General features: G+C 41.9%; 1 protein-coding gene across 1 annotated transcript; it reads right to left on the bottom strand.

Annotated features, from left to right (window-relative positions):
- Window positions 1-280: 280 nt before the first annotated feature.
- CIMIP5 (ciliary microtubule inner protein 5) lies at window positions 281-17,690 on the bottom strand. The gene is made up of 3 exons (XM_073568106.1): window positions 17,260-17,690; window positions 8,654-8,693; window positions 281-653 (listed from the first exon to the last, which is right to left on the bottom strand). Exons 1-3 carry the CDS (start codon window positions 17,640-17,642, stop codon window positions 462-464), a joined length of 615 nt encoding a protein of 204 aa, XP_073424207.1. The 5' UTR covers window positions 17,643-17,690; the 3' UTR covers window positions 281-461.
- Window positions 17,691-17,971: the final 281 nt, after the last annotated feature.

Genomic DNA, 17,971 nt, shown 5'->3' with positions numbered 1-17,971 from the left:
GCATTCTGCTCCATCTACAGCAGAGAAAACAAAGATTCTATCAAAACTACATTAAGCAGCCCAGTAAATGACACATCGCTGGAATCAGGGTCTCTGCCCCTACATAATGCTGCTCTCAGATTACAAAACCTGCAGACAGATTCCCTTTAATTGAGCTGTATGAGAGATGGATTTGGGAAGATGTGTGTGACTTTTTTCCAGTTTTTTTAATCTTTAAATGTATATCCTAATCCATTAGAATATTTGATTATTGCTATCAAATTAATTAAACACTCTGTAATTACTAGCTGACATTTATTAAATGATATCCACTTGTAAGCATCAATTTCTCTTCTTTAAATAAATACATTTACAGCATTGCTCTTCCCCTGAATATTGTGAAAAACAAAATGTAAAAAAATGTTTTTCTTCAGTCAACAAGAGTCTTCTGGGTGATTGCTGCTCCTGTGGTGTAATGGAGACTAGCATGGCTGAAGATCGCTTCCTAGTTTTTTCTTCTGATTTCCACTGGTGAGAAGGAAATCCATATACACCAGCGTTTTCCCCAGATCTGTGTTTATCCTGCTCCCAATACTTTGGTTGGTTGTATTCGGTACTTGATCGGAGAAGACAGGGACATTGTCAGGTAACGTCTCTACGTCTTTCTTATTGCCCTGAAACAGATGAGACATTAGTGAATCCATCGCTGGCTATGTAATGGTTAACACAATTTGTGAATTTCTTTAATTTCATAATTTGATTCATCATTTTCTTACTGACTTTGGTCCAGATTTGCTGTTGGGGATTGTCCACAACATTCACATCAGGCTGTACGTACCCTGCCGGTAAGGATCACTAAAGGAGTTGTCTGATCTTTTGATGGAAGTCTGCAGTCGCTCTATGTGACTGCAGACCTCTGAATCCTCACAGTGCGCGCACCTCATGCTGTCAGGATTTTCTGGTGTTGCCAGAGAGCAATTTTGCATAGATGCGGTCACATGCCGACTAGACGAGCTCAATCCAAGTAAATTGAACGAGGCTGAGCACGTCTAGTCTGAATGTGGCCGAAAGTATGCAGTTCACATGCTTGTGTCACGTAATCGCCAGCTCTCTGCCTCTATAAAGGAGAATCCTGACAACGTCTGGTGCGCACACTGTCAGGATTCAGAAGTCTGCAGTTACATCCAAAGACGGCAGACTTTTATCAAAAGACCGGACAGCTCCTTTAATGTGGTATGATTGGAATTGTTTTCTGTAATTTTTTTTTATTTTCGTCTGTGTCAGGTTTTACAATTTTTGTTTTTCTCATATTGAAAAGAAATCTTAGCTTCCCCGGCCTATTAAACGGTAAAATACAAACCGCACACAAATGAAATCCGAGGGCTATCTGTGTTGATATTCTGATCAAACTCTTGATTAGTGTTTGTTTGATCATAGTTTCCCCTTGCGAGAGTGACATGTCAAGCGTTACATGCCAAGAGGAGACTCTTAAACCTGCAATGCTCCTCACCTTGGCATGTCAGGCTTGACATGTCACTCTAGCGAGGAAAAACGTTATCCATTGGAACCCGGTCAGGCGCCTCTCACACAGCCAAACCAGATCTCACACTTTGCACTGATGAGGGGCAGTACACCGAAACATAGTGTCTGCAAATTGAGTTTTTGGGTTTGGCTTTTATCTTTAGTCATGTGACAAGGCTCGTTAGAGAGTCAATATTAATTTTTAGGATTGCTACTTCCTATAGGTGGCACTGTAGTGTCCCAGTACCTCCTCCTATCTGTTGTAAAATATAGTTGTCGGGTGGTTACCAAAAACCTATGTCCTGTTAGGTTTATTCGGCAAATTGTCCTATACTGCTATCTACTGTCCAAAGTGTAAAGGTCCAAGAGTTTTGGTCACATGATACTCTCTCAGACTGGTTTGCTGCGGAAGCCTCTAGAAGCTGCTGGGGGAGAAGCTCTCTCCTGCCTGTGAGGAGAGAGAGCGGGAGAGCGGCCACAGCCATGTTTTAGGTGAAGCAGCCTGAGCGACGTGAGGAGAGGTCTACTTCCTAGGCTGCTCTGCCTGCAGCCTAGGTCCCGCTTCCCTTCATCTTCAATCGGCCACGAAACTGCCACAGCCTACGACAGGAGGGCATGTTAAATTTTAATCTTCATAGAGACAGAAGAGATAGAGCTGTACAAGGGATCTTCTGCTACACTCCACGCTTTTAACCCCTTCCTGACATCAGACGTACTATCCCATCCATAGGACCCGGGCCCCTATGCCCATGGAAGGGATAGTATATCTCAGCGATCAGCGGCGCCTACGTGGTGAGCGCCGCTGATCGCGGCTGGGTGTCAGCTAATTATCACAGCTGACACCCGGCACAATATCTCAGCCCGACACGTTAACCCCCTGCACACCGCGATCAAACATGATCGCGGTGTACCAGGGGTTAAAGGGAAGCATCGGCGGGGAGGGGGCTCCCTCCGTGCTTCCCTGAGCCCCCCACGGCAGCGCAATGTGCAGCACTGCTGCGGGGGGCTCCTTCCCTGCAGGCCCCCGAATCCAAGATGGCGACAGGGGCCTGCAGGGAGCCGGCTTCCTCACTGTCTGCAAAGCGCAGGCATGAGGAAGTCTGCAGCAGTGCCTGTGACAGATCGCTGATCTGTCACAGTGATCTGTGATGTGACAGATCAGCGATCTGTCACAGGACAGTGATGTCCCACCTGGGACTATGTAATAAAGTAAAAAAAAAAAGAAAATAAAGTGTTAAAATAATTTAAAAAAAAATCGCCAAATAAATTAGAAAAAAAAAAAATGTTCCCCAATAAATCCATTTTTTGGAAATGAAAAAAACAAAACAATAAAAGTACACATATTAGGTATCGCCGCGTCCGTAACGACCTGCCATATAAAACTGTCCCATTAGTTAACCCCTTTAGCGAACCACTTAAAAAATAAAAATAAAAAAACGAAGCAAAAAATAATGATTTATTATCATACCACCAAACAAAAAGTGCAATAACGCGCGATTAAAAAGACGCATATAAATATCCATGGTACCGCTGAAAACGTCATCTTGTCCCGCAAAAAACGAGCCACATTACAGCATCATCAGCGAAAAAATAAAAAAGTTATAGCTCGCAGAATAAAGCGATGCAAAAATAATTATTTTTTATATAAAATAGTTTTCATTGCATAAAACCGACAAAACATAAAAAAAGACCTAAATGAGGTATCGCTGTAACCGTACTGACCCGAAGAATAAAACTGCTTTATCAATTTTACCGCACGTGGAACGGTGTAAACGTACCCCCCAAAAGAAATTCATGAAATGCTGGTTTTTGTTCTTTCTGCGTCCCAAAAATCGGAATAAAAAGCGATCAAAAAATGTAACGTGCCCAAAAATGGTACCGATAAAAACGTCAACTCGTCCCGCAAAAAATAAGACCTCACATGACTCGGTGGGCCAAAATATGGAAAAACTATAGCTCTCAATATGTGGTGATGCAAAAACTATTTTTACAATCAAAAGCGTCTTTTAGCGTATGACAGCTGCCAAATATAAAAACCGCCATAAATAGTAAATCAAACCCCCCGTTATCACCCCCTTAGTTAGGGAAAATAATGAAATTAAAAGAAAATGTTTTTATTTCCATTTTCCAATTAGGGTTAGGGCTAGGGCTAGGGCTAGGGTTAGGGCCAGGGCTAGGGCTAGGGTTAGGGCTAGGGTTAGGGCTGAGATTAGGGTTAGGGGTTTGTTGGGGTTAGGGTTGGAGTTATAATTGGGGGGGTTTCCACTGTTTGGGCACATCAGGGGCTCTCCAAATGCAACATGGCGTCTGATCTCAATTCCAGCCAATTCTGAGTTGAAACAGTCAAATGGTGCTCCTTCCCTTCCAAGCTCTGGCATGTGCCCAAACAGTGTTTTACCCCTACATGTAGGGTATCAGCCTACTCAGGACAGATTGCAAAACAACTTTTGGGGTCCAATTTCTCCTGTTACCCTTAGGAAAATAAAAAATTGGGGGCAAAAATATCATTTTTGTGGAAAAAAATGATTTTTTTATTTTCACGCCCAGGCGTTATAAACTTCTGTGAAGCACTTCGGGGTTCAAAGTGCTCACCACACATCTAGATAAGTTCCGGGGGGGGTCTAGTGCCAAAATGGGGTCACTTGTGGGGAGTTTCAATAGTTTAGGTACATCAGGGGCTCTCCAAACGCACATGACACCCTCAGACCATTCCATCAAAGTCTGCATTCCAAAACGTCACTCCTTCCCTTCCAAGCCCCGACGTGTGCCAATACAATAGTTTTCTCCCACATATAGGGTATTAGCGTACTCAGGACAAATTGGACAACAACTTTTGGGGTCCAATTTCTCCTGTTACCCTTGGGAAAATAAAAAAATTGGGGACTAAATGATCATGTTTGTGGAAAAAATACGATTTTTTTATTTTCATGCCCGGGCATTATAAACTTCTGTGAAGCCCTTGGGGGTTCAAAGTGCTCACCACACATCTAGATAAGTTCCTTAGGGGGTCTAGTTTCCAAAATGGGGTCATTTGTGGAGGGTTTCCACTGTTTAGGTACATTAGGGGCTCTCCAAAGGCAAAATGACACCCGCAGACCATTCCATCAAAGTCTGCATTCCAAAATGTCACTACTTCCCTTCTGAGACCCGACGTGTACCCATACAGTAGTTTTCTCCCACATATGGGGTGTCAGCGTACTCAGGACAAATTGGACAACAACTTTTGGGGTTCAATTTCTCCTTTTACCCTTGGGAAATTAAAAAAATTGGGGACTAATTGATCATGTTTGTGGAAAAAATACGATTTTTTTATTTTCATGCCCGGGCATTATAAACTTCTGTGAAGCACTGGAGGGGTCAAAGTGCTCACCACACATCTAGATAAGTTCCTTGGGGGGTCTAGTTTCCAAAATGGTGTCGTTTGTGGGGGGTTTCCACTGTTTTGGTACATCCGGGGCTTTCCAAACGCTACATGGTGTCAGATCTCAATTCCAGCCAAAAATGTCAAATGGCGCTGCTTCCCTTCCGAGCTCTGCCATGCGCCCAAATAGTGGTTTACCCCCACATGTGGGGTATCAGCGTACTCAGGACAAATTGCACAATAACTTTTAGGGTCCTGTTACCCTTGGAAAATTAGAATTGAGGGTGAAAACATCATTTTTGTGGAAAAAATATGATTTTTTAATTGTACCGCTGTACGTTATAAACTTCTGTGAAGCCCTTGTGGGTTCAAAGTTCTCACCACATATCTAGATAAGTTCCTTGGGGGGTCTAGTTTCCAAAACGGGGTCACTTGTGGGGGGTTTCCACTGTTTAGGTACATCAGGGGCTCTCCAAACGTGACATGGCGTCCGATCTGAATTCCAGCCAATTTTGCATTGAAAAAGTCAAACGGCGCTCCTTCCCTTCTGAGCTCTGCCATGCGCCGAAACAGTGGTTCCCCCCACATATCAGGTATCAGCGTACTCAGGACAAATTGCACAATATCTTTTGCAGTCCAATTTCTCCTGTTACCCTTGGTAAAATAAAAAAAATTGAACCTGAAGTATTTCTTTTGTGAAAAAAAGTTAGATGTTCATTTTTTTCTAAATATTCAAAAAATTCCTGTGACGCACTTAATAAACTTCTTGAATGAGGTTTTGAACACCTTAGGCCTCTCTCTCTCTTTTTAGTCCCGGACTGCGGTTCCTTTAAAATTCTGCATTCAATGGATCCGTCAAAAAAACGGTCCTGTGGCATCCGTTTGCATCAGTTACAAATGGATCCGCTTTCCGCCATTTTGGCGGATTTTAACTGACAAGAAAGAACGGAAGTGTGAAAGAGGCCTTAAGGGGTGCAGTTTTTAGAATGGTGTCACTTTTGGGTATTTTCTATCATATAGACCCCTCAAAGTGGCTTCAATTGTGATGTGGTCCGTAAAAATAAAATGGTGTTGTAAAAATGAGAAATCGCTGGTCAATTTTTAACCCTTATAACTTCCTAACAAAAAAAAATTTTGGTTCTAAAATTGTGCTGATGTAAAGGAAACATGTGGGAAATGTTACCTATCAAGTTTTTTGTGTGCCGTATCTCTGCGATTTACGGGCATAAAAATTCAAATTTGGAAAACTGCGAAATTTTCAAAATTTTCGCCAAATTTCTGTTTTTTTCACAAATAAACGCAAGTTATTTGAATGAAATTTTACCACTAACATGAAGTACAATATGTCACGAGAAAACAATGTTAGAATCACCGGGATCCATGGAAGCGTTTCAGAGTTATTACCTCATAAAGGGAGAGTGGTCAGAATTGTAAAAATTGGCCCGGTCATGAACGTGCAAACCACCCTTGGGGGTGAAGGGGTTAATGGTTCTGCCAGCGTGAGTGCCTCATTTGTACTGCATCTTCTACAGGAAACCATATCAGGACTTAATCGTGAGTGAGCAGTGAACACTATTTCCACAGTCAACCAAACTTTGTAGGCCCATCCTTGGTAATGATATAACTGAAGGACTGTATGAATTGAGACAGTCTCCCGATATACTGTATAACCGGCAGTCAGACGATCACTTTATTCAAGCCATTAACTGGGAAGATTCCATCTTAAACGTCACGGTGACCAGATCTCTTGCGACCTAAAATTTCAAGCTTGTATGAAGGGCAGTAATACCAAGGCTATGGACTATGCATTGTGAAGTGAATACAGTAAAGACTCCCTTTTAATTACGTTAATACCCTTGTCAGCATTCATCCTTGATACTGCGCACACACACTAAAGCCCCCGTTACACATAGCGATATCGCTAGCAATATCGCTGTAAAGTCACCGATTTTGTGACGTAGCAGCGATATTGCTAGCGATATCGCTACATGTGATACTTACCTCCGACCGGCTCCCCCGCTGATTATCACTGGTCGCGCGAAAAGGTCCTGGACCATTTCTCGTCGGCCACTTCCTGCTGGGTTTCCTGTGGCGCCGACGAGCGACGCGTGGAGGCGGGCCGGAGGACGTCAGGATCGCCGCGTCTGACAGGTAAGTAGCGACCCCCAACTCCAGCGATGTCGCTGGTGAGATCTGCCTGTGTGGCAGCTCACTAGCGACCACTTAGCGATGCACCAGCGATCCATATCGTTGTCGGGATCGCTGGTGCATCGCTAAGTGTAACGGTACCCTAAGAGGCTGTAAGGGCTCAGTGTGAGGGACACATGGCTAGCATGCCACAACGCCGCCTGTGACATTCCTAATTTCTTTATTATTGGCCGGCCCTGGCACCTATAACATCTGGTTCCCCCCCGGGCACTGCAACCTCGCTAGATTTCTAGTCCTCATCCTCTCTGACGAGACAATTTGCCCATAGTGTGATCCGATTCTCTCTTATTATGAGAAGATGGAGAAGTACATTTTTCCATCTTCTCCATTCTGTCAATGTGCGGAAATCATCCGAGTGCAGTCCAATGGATTCCATGGACTCATTAACTTGCATGGCCGAATGCGACCCGAATAACAAATCAAACTCGAACATGTTTCCAGTCCAAGGGAAAAATCGGACATGTTCATGGCCCCATAGACTAACATTGGTGCGGGTGAGATTCGATGTTTTGTCGGATTTCACTTAGACCAAAAATACTGTCGTCTGCACCCGCCTTAATAGTGCCAGAAATTACAATGTTGTGTGGCCCTTCTGCTCAGCTTACTTTTATCAGTGGGAATAGCAAATTCCTAAATATACGGTATTTATCCCAAACACAATTTTTTTCAGTGTATTTAGGAAAAAAAAAACTTTTTTAAACGGTTTAAAAAATATTTTGCAAAAAAAAAAATTTTTTCTTTGTATTGACATTTTTTGGGACCAGTAACTTTTTTTTCTTAACTTTTCAGTTGATAGAGCCGTGTGAGGGCTTTTCCCTCACCTAGTGTACTTTCTCGTGAGACTGCTTTAGGATACATTACAGTTTGACATTTTGGTCACTTTTTTTGCTTTTTTTTTTTGGGTGGGGGTTGTGGTGATTGAAAGGTGGCGGTTCTGTCAAATGATTTTCTTTCTTGTTATTATTTTAATATTTTTATACTACAGACTTTTACAGATGTGGCAATGCCAAATGTGTTTTTTTAAATTTCTGAATGGGTATAAGAAGGATTGATTTTAAAATGTTATATAATTAAAAAAAATAAATTATTTATTCGCCCCCTAGAGAAGTTGAACTTCCATTTGTTTAATGCTAGAGTTTTGCTAGATAAAGTGAAATTGGCGATCTCCTGCGCAGCCCAGCCGCCGGCAACCTAAGGCTATGTGCACACGGTGCGGATTCTGCTGCATTGTACAGTACCATTCTTTGCAATGGTAAAGCCAAAAACGCTGTGCACATGCTGCGGATTTTTCCGCGCGGATTTGCTGCGGGTTCCAATTCGCAGCATGTCAATTCTTTGTGCGGATTCCGCTACGGTTTCACACCTTCACCATTGTGAGGTGTGAAACCACAGGGCTAAACCGCAGGCTAATCCGCAGGTAAACCGCAGGTATTTTGACCTGCGGATTTACCTGCTGATTTTTCAAAATCCGTGCGGAAAAATCCGCAGCACTTCCAACTATGTGTGCACATAGCCTTACAATTGAAATGCCAATGTCGGCAACTGATGGCTGTTTCTAAAAGGTCAAACAGGATGATTTCTTACCAATGAATCATAATCCTTCAGGAAACTCCAGTTTTCATGCCTGTGAGAAAAAAAACCACGAACATTACGATTTGTAATTACAGCTTTTTAATTTGCACAGTTCTGAAAAAGATTCCCTAATTTCCTTCCAAAAAAATCTCTGTATGAACGTCGAGGTGGGTTTACCATTAAAATTAATAGGAAGCTTCAAAGGTTATTTGAAGTGTTTTTTCATTAATTAAAAACTGAAGATGTAAAAAAAAAACACTTCAATACCTGATCTGAAAACCTGATTTGGACCAAGATGGAAATGCTTGTGTTATTATGCACAAGCAACACAACATTTGAGGCTAATATTTTATGGTGATATATATAGTCTGAGTGTATATATGTAAAACTATGTAAAGCAGTCAATACAAGAGAAGATAGTATTCTGCTACAGATGGATCTGGATAAGTTGGGAACTTGGGCCGAAAGGTGGCAGATGCAGTTTAACAATGATAAATGTAAGGTTATACACATGGGAAGAAGGAATCAATATCACCATTACACACTGAACGGGAAACCCCTGGGTAAATCTGACTTGGAGAAGGACTTGGGGATCCTATTTAATGATAAACTTACCTGGAGCAGCCAGTGCCAGGCAGCGGCTGCCAAGGCAAACAGGATCACATGATGAGAGCGTTATACTGCCTCTGTACAAATCTCTGGTTAGACCACACATGGAGTACTGTGTACAGTTTTGGGCACCGGTCAGTGGCGTACAGTCAATAGTAGCAGACCACGCAGCTGCTATGGGGCCCGGAGAGGTGAGGGGGCCCAGATGGGTGAGGGGGCCTGCGACGGCCGCTGCGGTTTGGCAGCTGTGCAGTGCTGACACTTGGCTGAAGTGCACATGTGCATTGCAGGAAGCGGAAGGGTCTCTGGTGCTGATGGGCTACATGTACAAGTTGATGTGTTATAATGAAGGGTCCTGTCTGCACGTGTAGGCTGTCTGTCAGTGGTGGGCTGTGCTTGGTCAGGATGTAGCAGAGCGCTGTGTGTTCCCCCTGCAGAACATGAGATCACAAGAAGGAGTTAAGATGTTGCTCCTTGTGAGGAGGGAGGAGACCCAGCCGTCTTTCAGGAGGTGGATGAGGTGTGTGAAGGACTTTGACTTCCTCCCTGTGAATTGTGACATAACATTGCGTCTTCAGTAGTGATGTGTCGTTTGTGAACGATCCTATTCAAAGAGCCGGCTCCCTGCTGTGAACGAAATGAGCCGGCTCTGCAGGGAGAACAGCCGAGTTCTTTTTTTTTTTTTTCTGGCGCCTGGCAGCTCCAGCTTAGTGAAGCCTGACTGTGACTCATCTGGGGGGAGGAGCGGTCAGGAGAGGAGGAGATGTGGAGTTGTGGGCTGTAAATAAATGCACATGAGTTAACCCTTCAGTCCCAAATATATCCTGCCACTTCCTCCATGGCATATATGGTGTGTGACTGTGTAGTAGTAGGAGGGACTCAGCACATTGTCATCATCATCATCATCTGCAATGACCGGTGCGTTACCTTTAGTCCCAAATAAAGATACACTTCACTGTCCCCTCATCCATGGCATATACATACAGTATATGGTATGTGTAGGAGGAGAGACTCAGCACATTGTTTGGTATATCATCTTCTCATAGTGTTAGGCCAGGTTCACATTGCGTTAAAGGGAATCTGTCACCCCTTTTTTTTATATCGGTTCAGATGTATGTAAACTGCCGCTGTCCGGTCCGCTGGGCGGGGCTTAATCAACTGCTCCCCCCTCCCTGTCTTGCTCTATGCATTTCTTCTTGTGTAGAGCGAGACAGGGAGGGGGGAGCAGTTGAATAAGCCCCGCCCAGCGGACCGGACAGCGGCAGTTTACATGCATCTGAACCGATATAAAAAAGGTATTTATGCATGAAAGGTGCGGGGTCAGGGGGAAGCAAAAGTACTGAGAGAATCCTTATGTGACACACAATTGAATGATATCATTATATGATATCTCAAAAAAGGGGTGACAGATTCCCTTTAATGGCCCTGCGTTCAACGGGATCGTTACATAGCGGCACTAACGTACCCATTGGCCGCAGTGATACTAACGCATCCAAACACATGATGCGTTACTTCATGGCGCACCCCCAAATGCTGCAGACCGCGTTCCAGGGTGCGTCATGAAGTAACACATTATGCCGATTTTGGATGCGTTAGTATCACTGTGGCCAAAGGGTGCGTTAGTGCCGCTATGTAACGGATCCCGTTGAACGCAGGGCCAGGAGGATTCAGGACAACACTACAGGGAGGAGGATAGACGACGTCAGTTGTTGCTGCTAAGGGCTCATACTCACTTGCGAGAGAGTCGTGTGTTTCTCGTCTGAGTCTCTCGCATGGAAACCTGGCGCTACTACCAGCACTGGGACTGAAGCTTGCGGTTACATGTACTTCTATGCAGCCGCCCCCTCCGGTCCGAGTGCCAGGTTTCCATGCGAGAGACTCAGACGAGAAACACACGACTCTCTCGCAAGTGAGTATGAGCCCTAAGCAGCGTCGGACTGGCCCACCGGAGAACCGGTGGATTCTCTGGTGGGCCCTGGCATCTGGTGGGCCCTGGCACCTGCTGGCATACAGGGCCAGCAGTTGCCTAGGGCCCCCGCTGCTCCAGGGGCCCCCAGCCAGTGGTGTGTCGCACACCATGCAGCTGCTATGGGGGCCCCTGCCAGCGGAGTAGCAGCGGGTGTCAGGAGGCAGGAGCCCCTGTCCCCGCTGCTAAAGAGAAATGAATATTCACTGCGAAACAGTGAATATCATTTCAGGTCTCCACCCCCAGAGGCCCCGCCCCCAGCCCAGTAAGCCGCTCTGCATCAGGGCCGGCGCTGCCCTCAGTCCCCTCTGCTCCTGCCTCACAGCCAGTGCACGATGACGTCACTACATCGCGCACCCGCTGTGTGTCTGGCAGAGGGGGCAGCTCCTGACACTGAAGCCGGGATCAGCGTGGGAGCGAGGAGGAGAGGTGAGTATTGTGTTTTGTTTTTTTTTTATATCTCTCGCTCTCTCTATCTATCTATCTATCTATCTATCTATCTCTATATCTCTATATATCTCTATATATATCTCTCTCTCTATCTCTCATATCTATCTTTCTATCTCTATCTATTATCTATATCTATCTATCTCTATCTATTATCTATATCTATCTATTTCTATATCTATCTCTATCTATCGCTCTATCTTTATATCTATCTTTCTATCTCTACATCTATCTCTATATCTATCTATCTCTATATCTTTCTATATATATATCTCTATATCTATCTATTATGTCTATCTTACTCTATCTATCTCTATATCTATTATCTCTCTATTTATTATCTATCTAGCTACCATCTATATCTATCTATCTTTATCTATATATATCTCTATCTAATATCTATATCTATCTATCTCTATACCTATCTATTTATCTATCCGTTATCTATCTCTATATCTTTTCTCTGTATCTATCTATCTCTATATCTATATCTCTCGCTATCTATCGCTCTATCTCTATATCTATCTTTATATCTATATCTATATATCTATCTCTATCTCTATATCTATATCTATTTCTCTCTATATCTATCTCTATAGCTATCTATCTATATATCTCTATCTATCTCTATATCTATCTCTCTGTATATCTATCTATCTTTCTATCTCTATATCTATATATCTATCTATCTTTCTCTATCTATTTATCTCTATATCTTTTCTCTGTATCTATCTCTCTCTATATCTATATCTATCTATCTCTATATATATCTATTATCTCTATATCTATTTCTCTCTATATCTATCTATTTATCTCTATATCTATCTCTCTGTATATCTATCTTTCTATCTCTATATCTATCTCTATATCTATCTATCTTTATCTATCTATCTATTTATTTATCTCTATCTATTATATATATCTATCTCTATCTATCTATCGCTCTATCTCTATATCTATCTTTCTATCTCTACATCTATCTCTATATCTATCTTTCTATCTATCTCTATATCTATCTATATCTATCTATTATGTCTATCTATCTAGCTATCTCTATTATCTATATCTACCTATCTCTATATCTGTCTATCTTACTCTATCTGTTATCTCTATATTTATTATCTATCTTTATCTATCTCTATCTATTATCTATATCTATATCTATCTCTCTATCTATTTATCGATCTCTGTATCTATCTCTCTCTCTATCTACCGCTCTCTCTGTCTCTATCTATCTTTATATCTATATCTATCTATCTATCTCTATATCTATCTATTATCTCTATATCTACCTATCTATCTCTATATCTATATCTGTTTCTCTCTATATCTATCTCTATATATCTCTCTCTCTATAGCTATCTATATATTATCTCTATATCTATCTATATATTATCTCTATATCTATCTATCTATCTATCTATCTCTATATCTGTTATCTCTATATCCATATCTATCTCTATATCTATCTATCTCTATATCTATCTTTCTATCTAACACTATATCTCTATATCTATCTCTATATCTCATTATCTATCTCTATCTCCATCTCTCTCTCTTTATCTATCTATCTATTGATCTATCCATCTATCTCTATATCTATCTATTATATCTATCTATTAACTCTATTATCTATATCTATCTATCCATCTATCTATCTAGCTATCTCTATCTATCTTTCTAACTCTATATCTATCTCTATACATATCTCTATATCTAGCTATTATCTCTATATCTATCTCTATATCTATCTTTCTATATCTTATCTGTCTCTATATCTATCTCTATATCTATCTATCTATCTCTATATCTATTATCTCTATATCTATCTATCTATCTCTATATATATATCTATATCTATTTTTATTTATAGCCATCTATCTATATATATTTATCTCTATCTATCTATATATGTCTATATTATTATTATTATTATATCTGTATATCTCTATCTATTATCTATCTCTATCTATATATCTATCTATCTCTATATCTTTCTATCTATAGCTATCTATCTCTATATCTATCTATCTATCTATCCATTATCTATTTTCTATCTATCTCTATATCTATCTACCTATCGATCTATCTATCTATATTTCTTTCTATATCTATCTTTATATCTATCTCAATCTATCTCTATCTATCTCTATGAATCTTTCTATCTATATCTATCCATTATCTACTTTCTATCCATTATCTACTATCTATCTCTATATCTATCTATTTCTACATCTATCTTTCTATCTATATCTATCTAACTCTATATCTATATATCTATATAGCATTATACCCTATGATGGGGCAGCGTTATACCCTATGAGGGGGGCAGTATTATACCCTATGAGGGGGCAGCATTATACCCTATGAGGGGGCAGCATTATACCCTATGAGGAGGCAGCATTATACCCTATGAGGAGGGCAGCATTATACCCTATGAGGAGGGCAGCATTATACCCTATGTGGGGGCAGCATTATACCCTATGAGGAGGGCAGCATTATACCCTATGAGGGGGCAGCATTATACCCTATGAGGAGGCAGCATTATTCCCTATGAGGGGGTGCATTATTCCCTATGAGGGGGGGCAGTATTATACCCTATGAGGGGGGGCAGTATTATACCCTATGAGGGGGCAGCATTATTTCCTATGAGGGGGTGCATTATTCCCTATGAGGGGGTGCATTATACCCTATGACCTATGAGGGGGGCAGTATTATACCCTATGAGGGGGGCAGTATTATACCCTATGAGGGGGTGCATTATACCCTATGAGGGGGTGCATTATTCCCTATGAGGGGGGCAGTATTATACCCTATGAGGGGGGCAGTATTATATTCTATGAGATGGCTGCATTATATTCTATGAGATGGCTGCATTATACTATGTGAGGGGGCTGCTTTATATTCTATGAGGGGGCTACCCCAACTCCTGCTACATAATTAAGACATGTACAACCTTATATTATACCCGGATATTAGCGTGTTTTACCGCATAATTGGTGGTCTGGTATTTAACTCTATGCAGCTACATAGTGGGCCCCAAGAATGATTTTCTCTGGTGGGCCCAAGGTGTTCCAGTCAGACGCTGGCCCTAAGGGTAAGTAATGTAAAGTGATTTTAGGTAAAACCTGTGGAGAGATCAGGTCCAGCTCCAGTCAATATATAGAGTTCAGCTGGTCTCACACGTGCATATCTTGGCTGCACACGGATCTGTTTTCGTCACCTCTGACTTTCAGTGGTGACGGATGGGACTTGCATGTGCATCCAGTTGTCACCGTTTTCCCACAGATCGCTGTGTCTGCATATTTTTTCAAATGCACAAAAACGCAACTTGTTGCAGTTTTGTGTCATCTGAAAAACACGCAGGCGCAGGGTGACGCACGGATCCGCGGCTACACGTCTGGAATTAACATGGAGCTCTATGGAGCACGGATCCAGGAGAACATGGATCCATGTGCAGGGATCCGTTTTGCGGCCCTGAGCATGCTCGGAACCGAGGCATGTGCTGTATGGGAAAGTGATGACACTGTATGGGAACAGACTGCAGACTAATGTAGACTACGTCTGTATGCTGCTCTGTCATACAGGGATCTTTCCCGCCTCACTAGAAGGGCTTGTGCCCTATGTTACAGTGTGGTAATGATAATAAAATGTATTGGGAGCATGTATATAACATGGGGGCACCTGGTTAGGGGCTGCACGAGTGGGGCTGCGTTCACACTAGTGTTTTGGTACGGTGCGTTGTGATGCGTAGCAATCCTGATGCATCCTGATCCAGATTACATGCTAACATAGATAAAGAAGGCAATTAAGCATTAAATGCTACAGTACGTCCAGCTGTACAAGAAATGGGACCAAATGTGAAAAAATAAACATCAGGAAGGGGAAAAAAAATGTGAAAATGAGCTGATTTTCCTGAGTAATGAGCGAAGAGCTGTAATCAACAGAATGCAATGGCGATTAAACACTAATTGGATGGAAGACGAGCGATGCTGCCGGAGAGGAGATAGCACTGTGCTGCGCTATGACTCTGGGGCAGGATTACAGATGTTTGCAAGAAACTAAGGCATATAGAGGATTAATGTGTGGGCAAGAATGCTTTAACCCCTTCTCGCTGACAAAACGTATACTTGCATCCTAGATATGATGATCATGCCTTTTGTCTGTTTAGAACACCCCTGGGAGGTGATGGGAAGACACAATGTGTAGTTCTTGCCTTTTAAAATTCCTTTATGTATCACTCATCATAGTGACCTATTGTCATTCAATCTGATTCTGGGGGGGGGACTTAAAGGGAGTCTGAACACAAAATGACTGAAAGTACAGGTGCTTAGTGCACCCTTGGTGAGGCCAGTCTAGGGCGCCTTCTGCCTGCTTTCTATCTAGCTCTGCCAAGGGTGCACTGAGGACATATTTGGTATGAGCAGTCATTTTGTGCCGACAGATTCCATAATCGCTGGTCTTATTGTAGACAGCTTAACGAGGTTGTCCTGCTTAATCTTCCATTTTGACTTTTACAAGGAATATATCAAATTGGATGTAAGTGTTTTACTTTTTCTTTTACTCAAAGAGAAAAAAATCAAAGACTAGCTATAAAATTAATTGTTTGACCTATAACATGCATGCCTGGAGTTAAGAGCACCTGTTGATTTTGTTTTTTTTTGTTTTTTTTGGGGGGGGCCCATTCAGACTTTTGCTATGGGGCCCCATGATTTCTATGTATGCCCCTGGCACCGGTGCTCAGGAAGGATATAATGGAACTAGAGAGGGTACAAAGGAGGGCAACAAAACTAATAAAGGGGATGGGGGAACTACAATACCCAGAAAGACTAGCAAAATTAGGATTATTTAGCCTAGAAAAAAGACGACTGAGGGGCGATCTAATAACCATGTATAAGTATATAAGGGGACAATACAAATATCTCCCCGAGGATCTGTTTATACCAAGGAAGGTGACGGTCACAAGGGGGGCATTCTCTGCGTCTGGAGGAGAGAAGGTTTTTCCACCAACATAGAGGATTCTTTACTGTTAGGGCAGTGAGAATCTGGAATTCCCTGCCTGAGGAGGTGGTGATGGCGAACTCAGTCGAAGGCTTCAAGAGAGGCCTGGATGTCTTCCTGGAGCGTAACAATATTGTATCTTACAGTTATTAGGTTCTTTAGAAGGACGTAGATCTGGGGATTTATTCTGACAGAATTTTATAGGCTGAACTGGATGGACTAATGTCTTTTTTCGGCCTTGCTAACTATGTTACTATGTTACTATGTATATATATATATCTATATATATGATAGCTATATTATATTGTTGCACATACTTTTTTTTTAATTCATTTAAAATTAATAAACAGTCTTATATAAAAGCATTTTTTAAATCAAATTGTGAATTCTAAAGTTCCGCGCGTCTCGTTTTCATAAATTTTTTACTTTTGGCTCTTCTGGGTATAAGAGTACACCAGCTCACAGCCATAATCTTATAAGCAAGTGAGTAAACTCATTTATTTTTGCATTTTTGTGTGTTTGTTATAAATGAGTACAATTTGACAAAAGTTCATGACTCAAAACTGGAAAAAAAACACCACAACAAAGGACTCACCACAGTTTTTCTCCTCGTCTTTCTGCTTCTACGAACTCTCTCCAGACATGGTCCTTCCTGACGGCATCACCCCAGGTTTGCTTTTCCTTTTCAGACTGTGACGGTATTTGTCGAGTCCCAGGATGCGTCTTACTTAAAGAGACTGAGGACATGGATGTAATTTTGGTTGCTGTTTTGTCTGGCATCCTGTACCCAGCGGAGGTGGCTCTCCTGATAGATATCTGCCTGCTGCCCATCTTGAATGCAAAACTCAGATCTTGAGGAAAGGTCTTGAAATTTCTTAAAGGCTGTCGGACTGCGAGGCTGGAAGTCTTGAGGTGGAGATGAGAAGTTTTTGTTGTGTTGCTGAGGATGAAGTAAAAACCACGGAGAGGTGAACACATTTGCCGGTCTGTTTACTGTAGCCATGGGTAACCGGATCTACTGCAGGGATCATGAATAGCAGAACAAAGGAAGTAAGTAGCCAAGACGAGCGGCTTGTGACTTCACAGGAATCTCCTATGAACGAACACAACAGTAAACCAAGTTGACACACATTGTGCTTCTATACAAACACACAGGATATTTACAACAGAGCTTTATTCTTTATTTTGTGTTTTTGGGTACACTCAGACACGAGCAGTAAACTATAGAATTAAAAATCCCTCCATTCTTGAAAACAAATGATTTTTGCTAAGAGGTAAATGACAAATTTGCATAGCCTCTCTGTATT

This window comes from Dendrobates tinctorius, unplaced genomic scaffold, assembly GCF_039654945.1.
Source record: "Dendrobates tinctorius isolate UK_male_01 unplaced genomic scaffold, ASM3965494v1 ptg000021l, whole genome shotgun sequence".
Classification (NCBI taxonomy): domain Eukaryota; kingdom Metazoa; phylum Chordata; class Amphibia; order Anura; family Dendrobatidae; genus Dendrobates; species Dendrobates tinctorius.
The sequence above is the reverse complement of the archived record's forward strand: the minus strand, read 5'-3'. Positions and strand labels throughout refer to the sequence as shown.